The sequence below is a fragment of the Vipera ursinii genome (assembly GCF_947247035.1).
Source record: "Vipera ursinii genome assembly, chromosome: 8".
NCBI classification, from domain to species: domain Eukaryota; kingdom Metazoa; phylum Chordata; class Lepidosauria; order Squamata; family Viperidae; genus Vipera; species Vipera ursinii.
Genome location: NC_139519.1, coordinates 16,700,291 through 16,710,826, shown reverse-complemented (window position 1 = coordinate 16,710,826; position 10,536 = coordinate 16,700,291). Strand labels below are relative to the sequence as shown.

Sequence of the window (10,536 nt, the reverse complement as noted above, 5' to 3'; positions counted from 1 at the left end):
TTGTGGGTAACAGGAACGTTTCCTCAGGCATACCAAGCCAATCTTGCCCTTGTTTTATCTTTCCCCTTTGAAGCAAGGAAGTATCAAAAAAAAAAAAGACAAGGCAGAGCAGTGCTGGGGGGCAACGATGAATTTCTTGAGTCACCAAATCCTTTCCATCATCCAGCTTTGACTGGTCTTTGAAGTAACTGGGGCTGTGGCTGAGTCTGGCTGCATTTATAATTTGGGAAGGGGCTTTCCCAGCAATTATTAACCAAAGAGACAAATTAACAAAAGCTGCCCACCCACCCCCTTTCTCTTCCATTTGCATTTTTATTTGATTATAAAGCAGGTGGCATCAGCCAGCTCTTGCTCTGAAAGGTCAGAGGTCCTTTAACCTGCATCCAGGCACATGTTGGAGCAAATGGCCCTTGACCAGCCAGCCACCCCTGGTTGCAACATCCTGAGATTGCTGATTTCTGCTGTGCCAACAGAAAGCTACCAATAGAAAGGGTCATCCTCGTTTCACAAATACATCCTCGCCCATTGATTGCTTGAGAATTGGTTGTGGGGCAAAGGCTGACCTTCAATGAAATGCTGGTGCGTCCTTTGTGTTACCACCCAGCCTCTCCTCCAAGATTTACGATCCTCGAGACAAGAGGCTGCTTCTCAATGCTCTGAGGAGCGAAATATAACCCGGAGGCTCAAGTTATAAAAACTGCAGACTGTTGCATCAGTAGGATTTGACCCCAGGCCTTTGATGGTTGAGGGGCGATTGGGTTACCTGCCATGATCCCTCCATGCATTCAGATGTCAGGATGATAAAATCAAGACAGGAAATATCCCAAACACCTGAGTGCCCCCAGGCGCTCATAAAATCTTAAGCGGGCAACTTCAAACTATAATTTTTCCTACCCCAGTTTTGTGGAATAAGATGTCAAAACAACTGGCAATTAGTAAGGAATATTGCATTTTTAATGCTTTAAAAATATGATTGGTGTGAGCTTCATTACCACTGAATCTGAATAGCTTTTGTAGAGTTCTCTTCCCTGCTATTTTTCTCCCTGTTTTGTTACATCTAGAGGAAGGGCATACAATTGTGCCCCAGAGTCAAATGGACACCCCCCAATGCATGACCATGATGATAGAACAAGAAATTTGCTCTTGAGTCTTCACTCTAAATCTGACAGAGGCTGTTATTAAATATGTTGGGAAGAAGGACATTTTTATGGCCGTGTTTAGAGACAACACGGCTGATCTATGGAATTGCCATCCTGGAGACAATGGGGAGGAGCCCTTTTTGATGGTGTCCTGGTCACCACAAAGGAGACTGAGATGTTGTAAGTCCCACCCATCCCCCTTTTTTAAAAAAAAATCCAGACAACAAAACGGGAGAACCATTTGCAGTCATCCCATCCTGGGTCAGTGTTGAGGGACATACACCAATCCCACCATCTTTCTGTATCTCTCTGTCCTTCCCTCCTTCTACTTCTCCCTCACACACACACACACACACACACACAGGACTGTGGGACTGGAAAAAGTAGAATTATTTTTGCCTGCAACACAAGGGAGGATAAAATAAAGGTCCCTATTTCCACTTTACATAGGACTGGAGGAAGTGGGTTTAACTCCAAACAACTCCATCAGATTAGAACATGGTATGGTATTAACATCAATAGAAGAGAATATTTGTAGCTCATCGTTGAACTATGGAATCTTTGGTGCTCTCTGAACTTGGTTGTTTACCTGCAGACATGCCATTGCCCAGCTAGGTAACATATGATGATTCTCATGCTGATAATTTGATCATGTTACCTAGTTGGTTAATGAAACATCTAATAATTGAGTTCAGAGAGCATCAAGGACTCCACATTAACACCAAGCACGACCCAGTTAAACATAGTGTTTGAACAGGATTGTATTTAATTCCTTTTAAATTAAAATCAGATCAAATTTAGTTTATTATGATGAAATGGACTGTTTCCAACTGCAGCTCTTAGCTTAACCTAATAATAATAATAATAATAACCTAGAGACTGGAGAGAAAAATAAGATTTTTCCTGGATGTCCTCTGATATTATATACAGTAGGCAAAGAGTTGTCCTCTTTCTATGCTGAATTAGAATTCCCATAATTTCTTTCCATTGTCCATGTTGATGGGGGCTATCAGGGAACGAGAACATACAACTACTAGTCCTACTTTGGCTGTAACAATAACTAACCAATAGGCAAGCTTTTTTGGAGAGGATGCTTAAAGCAGGATGCTGTCACCCCAAGGACCAAATCTCTGCTAATCACCTGGCTGTGTTGGCAACACATGTTCCAAAAGGGAATTGCAGTAGACTATTTCAATACAGGATGAATTGATATCATGTTTCTTCAGATGCTCATTTCTTTGATTGGGCAGCCTTTTGATCCCTATTGTCACTTACATCACTGTTTCTGAAGTATAGTAATATCCCTTCTCTTTTCCTGCCTAGTATCAACCCCAACACAAGGGTTAGTTTAAGGAAACCAGTGCAAGAGATGAAAGCCATCCAGCCCTTCAGCACTAACTTCCCATTTAAATTCTATCTGCACGTATTCCATTCTACCTCCCAACCAAACATTTCTCCTGTCAATCAATAACTATTAACAATCAGCAGGGATTTCCCTCCCACCCCTCTTTTCTTTCTATGGATGTTGTCCAAGGGAAGATGGCTGAAGACAAGGAAGCAAGCAAGCCCACCATTTCTCTTATAGGCTCATACATCTCTCCTGATTAGCATGTGGGTAACCCACCAATCTGTAACTTAATTAAGGAGAGGCTTGCAGAGCCTCGCACGACAATGGCACACCTGAAAGTGTTGTTGTTTTCAACAGCACCTAATGCCCCATCAATGCTTTACCCCTCCTCCTGCAAGAGGGGCTAGGAACATGCCGCCTTCTCCCTTTTCTCCATAGAAGAGAGGGAAGGGAGGAGAGGTGATAAGGAAAGTGATTAGCATTTGTAAAACCTGACTGTCATTTGTCTTGCATTGAGAGCTGAGATGGGGGGGGGGGAAGCTTTTCAAAAAGCCAGAAGTGCTCCGAAAGAGAGGAATTTACATCCGAGACATTATTCATGCTTGGGTGGTTGATTTAGCTGACTTGTTCCTTTTGTGGCCTCCCTCAGACTTCTTAAATGCCTTCTTCCATTGCAAATTGATATTCTTCGCATGCATGTATTGGGTGTTTTTTTAAAAAAAGAGAAAATCTCAGGGCTCTCTCTCTCTCTCAAAAAAAAACTGTTCTCCTTTGTTTGGTGTCTTTTCTTCTTTTTCTTTAAATTGTCTTTGGCACCTCCCAATGCTTTGAATCACCCTCTTTTCTTTCCTTGTAAAGCTGTTCTTCTGAGTTACCCAAACTCTGAAGCTGCTACTTTGGGAACTGCTAAGACCATTGATCCTTCTCCTTTAGGATTATCCGGAATAGGCAAAATGGAGAGAGGGATTAACCAGGACACATTCCCAGAATACTGAGTTCCCATGGCAAAGGAGCTGGTGGTTCAGGATGAAGCCAAGGGCTGACAAAAAAATGAAGTCCGGGCTCAATTCTCAGCATTTCTTGATAGAACTGGAAAAAGACCGTAGCCTAGATTTGAACTCTGTTGAGACTATAGCTCTGGAAGAATTCTGCAATTGTCCTTCCAGCACATCTGGAGGACCTTGGGTGAATGTTGACTACACTGAGGTCGGGGATGACCCAGTGGCTGGATTTGATATAAGGGAGCTTTCAATCTTCCTAAAGGAAAAAAGGCCCCCTCTCTCCTTTATCCCCACCCCCACCCCATCCCCCAGGGTTTTTTTACCTTGTTAGCCTTTAAATGCAAACATTGCTAAAGAGCTGCTGGTCTGACTGACCCATGATATCATCTTTCTTCCATCTCTTTTTTTTTTGTCTATAGTCCCACCTCAGTTAGTTACCCGCCCACGGGACCAGATTGTGACCCAAGGCCGCACTGTGACCTTCCAGTGTGAGACCAAAGGAAATCCACCACCAGCTGTGTTCTGGCAGAAGGAAGGGAGTCAGGTAAGTTCACAGGCACATAGGTGTGAGAGAGTGTGCTTGTAGCTTGCATTTTGACCCTATTCTCACATCATGATGTGGTGGTGCAGAGTTTAGAATGCAGTACTGCAGGCTACTTCTGCTGACTGCCGGCTGCCAGCAGTTCGATTCTCTCTGGCGCAAGGTTTAACTCAGCCTTCCACCCTTCTGAGGTTGGTAAAATGAGGAGCCAGATTGTTGGGGGCAATAGGTTGACTCTTGAAACTGCTTAGAGAGGGCTGTAAAGCACTGTAAAGTGGTATATAAGTCTAAGTGCTATTGCTACATTCAACAGGATCATGGAGGGGGGGCACAGAGTTGTGCAAGCTTCAAAATACAGCCAATTGAACCAACTTGTGTATTGTTGTTTTTTTTTGGGGGGGAAGGAATAAATTAGTTAACTAACTCTGCTTCCAGGGCAGTGCAAACTGTCTGAAGGTTAAATGTCCCTTGTAATACCTGTGATCAAGTTGAAATTTTAGGAAGGGTTTATGAAAATGGGCTTCTGTAGACAATTGATTCCTGCCGTTTTTCCGTTTTAATCCTCCTGTGATTATACAGGGTGTAATAAAGGTTCGTATAATCTTCTAACCTTATCTGTAGGGGTGCTAATCCTGAGTACAACTGGATGAAAAACAAAAAAAACACAGGAAAATGGGATGGGAAATGACAATCTTGCAGTTGCCGTTATGACAGCTGGGATGACTAAGACTGTGCCCCTCACTTAGCCACCCAGAACCTCCTGGTTGTATGGCTTATTAGATTTATTCCTCACATTTCTCCCTGTGGCTCAAGCTAGCAATTGGTTCTCTCACAGTTCACAGTTCCTCTATTGGGAAAATTAGACTGATAAATAATGATTTGCATGAAGTTATCCAATGAACTTCCATGACTAAGGATAGACTTCCATTCAGAATTAAGATACAATGCAATGGGAAAAGTACTAGAGTCAGTTCTTGGTTTAATTTCATATTTTCCCCAATCTCATGCTGCCAACAGAAAAGGAGTGTCAGAGAGAGAGAGAGAGAGAGAGAGAGAGAGAGAGAGAGAGAGAGAGAGAGAGAGAGGATGTTAAAGTGTTATGAATTCCTACAGGGTTGCAAACTGATCAGATTTCGTCTCTAATATTGGCCAGCTTCAATGCATGAGAGGCTATCCCTGATGAAGATGGTCCTTGAGCAAAAAATGATTTCTTGTCTTGACTCTAAAGTCAGCGGTATTTTCCCATTATGGGAAGTATTTTCCCATTAGTTGATGTTTGTATCTTTATGGAAATACAGACAATGAAGGTGGTTTGTACATGACCTAAGGACTATAGAAGCGTTTTGTAGGCTGGGGGAAAAAAGGATTCCCACAGCAAAAGTATCAACTTTAAGATTAAAGGATCTATGTGGTCTAGAATCCCAACTTTCACTAGTGTAAAATAGGAGAAGGTGGGGTTTCAGCCTTCTGTAAACCTTCTGTACACCTTGAGCCATATTCTGGGATGTCCTATAAAATAAGTTGTAGAAACCAGCCTTTACCCCAGGATCGGATTAGGCAGTACATTAAATCACTCTTGTATTTAACATGTTTGGTTTGTCACAAATTACATTTTCAGTGGATGCTTGTAATTGTACTTGCTGTATTAAACATTGGGAATTGCAAAACCACGTCAGCAGACCATGTCATAAACAGCTGTCTTCTAGTCTACAATCCTCTACATACTCTTTTTTAAAAAAAGGATTTGAATGTCTTCCCGTTTCTTTTGGCACCCACATTGTTGACAATCTGGAGATATAAATAGCAATGTCTTGAGCAGGTGCGCGTTCTTGGAGAACTTCCTCACTGATTTGCAGGTCATCAAGCTGCGTACTATATTAGAAAACAGGGCAAAATGATAATTCAGTTTTGTTTTTTTTCAAAATATAGACTATTTAGCCACAGGAGCTTACAGAACGTCATAATAGCTACTGCATCCTTTTCATTTTGGTTAAAAAACGTGGTGTCACAGTTCTCTTAATTCCGTGAGTTTTTATGTGGATTGATCTCTCCCAGACTTTAGGTTAAAAATAAACGAAGGAGAGGATTTGAGAAAAATATGCTTTATAATTCCAAGGATGATGCTGTTTTTTTTCTACTGGACTGCCAACAGGAGCCAAGATTTTGCCTTACAAGCTAAAGCTGCTTGTGTCATCCAGATGTATGGGATAAGACTCCTCGGGAGAGCCAGTCTGTTGGAATGAACAATTGGAGTTTCTAAGATGCCTTTAAATAGCAGGGAGCTATTATTGTGTCAATTACATGCATCCTAAGAGGATCAGTGATAGAAAGGAAGGGGGAAGGGGAAGCAAGGAGGTCTAGTGCCATTTGAGGAGGGGAGGGGATCATTTGCTCTAGAGCAGGGGTGTCGAACTCGCAACGTCACGTGAGGTATCACGATGGATCTTGACTTTTTTTTGCCATTGCCGGCAATTGGGTGGGTGTACTTTCGCCATGACACATCTGGCTCGCAGGCTGGCAATTTGACACCCCTGCTCTAGAGCAAGGGCCAAACTTCATTCAGTGAAGCAGATGTCATATTCACAGAATCGTAGCATTTTAGGATGTGGGAGGTTTCTTTGGGGGGGTCTTAGAGATCATTTGGTGAGTTCAGAGTTAAAATCTCTGACAGAAAACTGATCACATGGACTCTTTTTTTTCTCCCTGCCCCATAGAGAGAATGGGTAGGCTTAGCTCAGGGGTAGGCAACCTTGGCTCTTTTGTGACTCGTGGACTTCAACTCCCAGAATTCCTGAGCCAGCATGGCTCAGTATGGAAACCTCTCCCTTTCCCCTCAGCATGGCTGGCTCAGGAATTCTGGGAGTTGAAGTCCACGAGTCACAAAAGAACCAAGTCTGCCTATCTCTGGCTTAGCTCTTCCCTAAGTTACAGGAGCAGACATGGTTGGGAAGCCCTTTTTTATTATTTATTTATTTATTTAGCATACGATGAGAACGTGACAGGAAAGCAGTAAACGTAGACACACAATCCACGTAGTTACAGGTAGCCCTCGACTTACGACCACAACTGAGCCCAAAAATATTTCTGTGGCTCAAGTGAGACAGTTGTTAAGTGAGAGTTTCGTCCCATTTTACAACTTTTCTTGCTGCAGTTGTTAGGGGAATCCCTGAGGGTTTTGAAGTTAGTCACACACTCGTTACGCAAATCCAGCTTTGCTTGTCAGAAGGTCGCCAAATGGGGTCACGCGATCCTGGGACATCTCATAAATATGAGTCGGTTGCCAAGAGTCATGTGGCCATGGAGATGCTGCAACGGTCGTAAGTCTGGAAAATCGTCATCAATCGCTTTTTCCAGTGCCGTTGTAACTTTGAACAGTCATTAAAACAAATTGTTTTAAGTCGGGGGACTCCCTGTATATACAAAAACTTCTGATGGGGGTGGCCTCCTAACTGGGTGCCCAGTTCAGCTATCCAGGAGATCACCTCTGATGTTGCTTTGTGCAGATCTTCTAGGGAACTAGAGAACACATATCATGGACCATCTTGTACAATATGTGTAATAGTTTTCATATCAGCACCACAATCACAACAAGGGGAAACTTTCTATCCCCGCTGATACAGGGCAGAGGCACCTTTTTTCCAGTATCACATCTAATTCAGTTCAGTTTCGTTCAGACAGAGCCAGGCCGGTCAAAACCAGGTGGTTTGGTAGAAGGATCATTAATGGGAAGCCTCTGAAGGCAGGCCATTTGTCTGCAAAGTTGTCTAACTTGGCATGTTTGGGACTGTTTGCTCTGTGTAGGCAAACAGTGTGAGTGGAGGAGACTAATAAAGGCTGTGGCCCATGCCTAAGCATTGTAGAATACTTCAGACATATTAGAGAGCCATGATTTCCTACCTCAGGAATGAGGCATAGTGAATCTTAACCTCAAGAACTCTTGTCTCAGTCGTCATGTCTCCAGAGAAGTTGTAAAACCTTTCCCTTCCAGTTTTAGACAACCTACACCTCCTTGTAGCCTCCATTCTCAAGAAATGGTGATTTATTAAATGAAAGGCAGTGAGAACAAGTGAAGATCACCCCATAATTCTAGACCTTGATTTGTTCTAAAAGTACCTTTGAAATGCAGTACAGTTTCCTGTATGTTCATGTTTTATTTAAAAGTTATAATTCTGTTCTATTCCGGAGAAGGGGAAATGTTGTAGGAATTCAATTTGCAGCAGCCTCCTATAATTCCCAAATAAGAACTGGTCTCAGACAGGGATGTCCACTGTCAAAAACCTGTTAAAATGCAATTGCTTCAGTACTTCTTGAGATGGTCTTCTCATAACGGTCTCAGTAAAGGATGGATTAGCATAAAAAGGATGTGAAAAGAAAATTATATTGGAATTCTGTAATAGCTCCCAGCCATTCCCCTCATTGGACATTTTCCTCTTTCTTCTCCATTGCTACAGGTTCTTCTTTTTCCCAGCCAGTCCCCTCAAGCTACCGGCCGCTTTTCTGTAGCTCCAAGTGGCGAGATGACAATTGTGGATGTCCAGACCTCAGATTCAGGCTACTACATGTGCCAGGCCATTAGCGTGGCCGGAAGCATCCTTGCCAAGGCTCTCCTGGAAGTGGAAGATGGTAAGTGTTTAAGAGAGTGAAGTTGAATTGCTTTCCTTTCAGTCAAAAAGGAGGGACAATGTATATATTGCTCCAATCCCAGAGAAGCTACAGAAAAGGTCCTCATAACAGTAATGGAGAAATTGGGGGAGGTAGGCAATTTCAGTATACTCCATGTTAAGGATAGAAAGGGCCATCTCAAGGAACCTGGGTTAGACAATTTCCCAAAGTCTCTTGCTAAAGTTTGGTGGCACTTCATGTTCACACAATAAGCTCAACAGGAGATCAGGGTATTGTGTGAACATCCCAATTCAATTAATCATGAAGGGAATAATTTTAGCACATCCAGAGGTATTTGGGGCTAAAGTTACTTTCTCTGGCCAACCATATTTCACAAACTGTTTACTGGAACCGGGGGCATCATTTTTCTCTTCTGGCTTGTAAAATAAGAACTATAAGAGAAAGAATGGTAGAACCTGGGGGGGCGGGGAGTTAAAAAAAGCCTAGAATCCTTATGTAGCCACAAGCAGACTAATCCAATTTCCCTTCCTTGAATTCTGTGGACCCTTAACTAAGTTCAAGCAGGTACTAACCGTTAGTTGACAAGATTTCTGTGCATAGGCTAGTTAGCAATAAGTCAATTTAAGCAGACCTTCACGGGTGAATCTGGTCTTTCACGCCAGGCAGGAACGATGTCAAAACTGAAGCTGTGACAATGGGAATCCTGTCCCTGTCTCCTTTATACTCCCCCTTCATAAAAGTGGGCGGATAGAGAGGAAGGGCAGTCATCCTCCCTTGACTGCCCTTTACAACAGCTGGCAGGAGTCAGAGAACAGCTGCTTTCCAACCAATCAGATACTATTGGTGTACGGGGATAAGTCACTTACCCAGAGGAGCAGAAGATTTAGTCAATTACATCTACCAAGCACAAGCAAGCTTTGATCCCATTTCTTTTAACTTTCGGCAGGCAGGAAAAGAGTTCCAGCCTCCCACCTACCAACCTAAAAAGATTTGTGCATGTGTGTGTGTGAGAGAGAGAGAGATGAGGAGAGGTTGCAAGAAGGGGCCAATGGATAAGCCACAAATATCACAGATACTTTGTAAATGATCCCCTCAAATGATAAATGAGAAGCCGATGCCTGCCAGATGTTTTCAATTTACTTCCCACCACGGGGAAGAGCATTGCATGTAATTTCAACCCTGTCTGAAGAACTCCAGGTCAGGAAGAAACTAGACGGTGGACATTTTCTGTCCAGTGGTGGTGGTGTTTTTGTGTGTGTGTGTGTGGGGGGGGGAAAGCTAGCAGATCTTTCTCTGGTCTTCCAGCTTCTTCCTGGTGGCATTTCATTTTCATGGGCAGCAGGGAATTGTTAATGATTTCTCCCCAAACCCCAGAAGGATTTTTCTTCCGCCTCCCTCCTTCGGCTTTCTGCAGTTAATTTTATACGGGGAGAGTTTCCTTGGCAATGTTCAGATGCCAGAAAAAAACAGGCTGGTCTGGATCAGAGGACCCCTCACTTTTATTGCTAGAAATAAAACTACTGGAAAGAATTAAAAAGAGGAGGGGGAGAAGAGAGATAAGAGCTGAATAGGCAGGTTTCTTTCTCTCACTGCTGTCTCTGAAAAGTGCTGGGTATTTCTTTTCTTTCCCCCCCCCCCAGAACTGCTCTCATAACTCTATTTCGGCTGCCCACCTTCCAAGCAGGTTGCACTTTGCCAAAGCAAAAGGAGTCCCTAGTAAAACGTCAAATTGCAAGTCCTCTTTAGTAGAGGGGGAAGAGAGGTACCTCCAAAGCTATGCCTGCAAATAGCACCAAGGGTTCAGAAATAACAATCCCAATCAGTGTTTCTCACCTTTAATGATTTGAAGAGGTGTGGACTTCTTTTTTTTATTATTAAAAAGTT

At 43.0% G+C, this 10,536-nt stretch overlaps 1 protein-coding gene across 1 annotated transcript in view; it reads left to right on the top strand.

The window, feature by feature from the left end:
• ROBO3 (roundabout guidance receptor 3) overlaps positions 1-10,536 on the top strand; it is a gene marked incomplete at its 5' end in the record, with an annotated part of 235,330 nt that overhangs the window by 181,590 nt on the left and 43,204 nt on the right. Inside the window, 2 exons of the mRNA XM_083368521.1 lie at positions 3,908-4,032; positions 8,481-8,652. Of these exons, the coding sequence (XP_083224647.1) occupies positions 3,908-4,032; positions 8,481-8,652 (297 nt within the window). The remainder of the gene's footprint in view (positions 1-3,907; positions 4,033-8,480; positions 8,653-10,536) is intronic.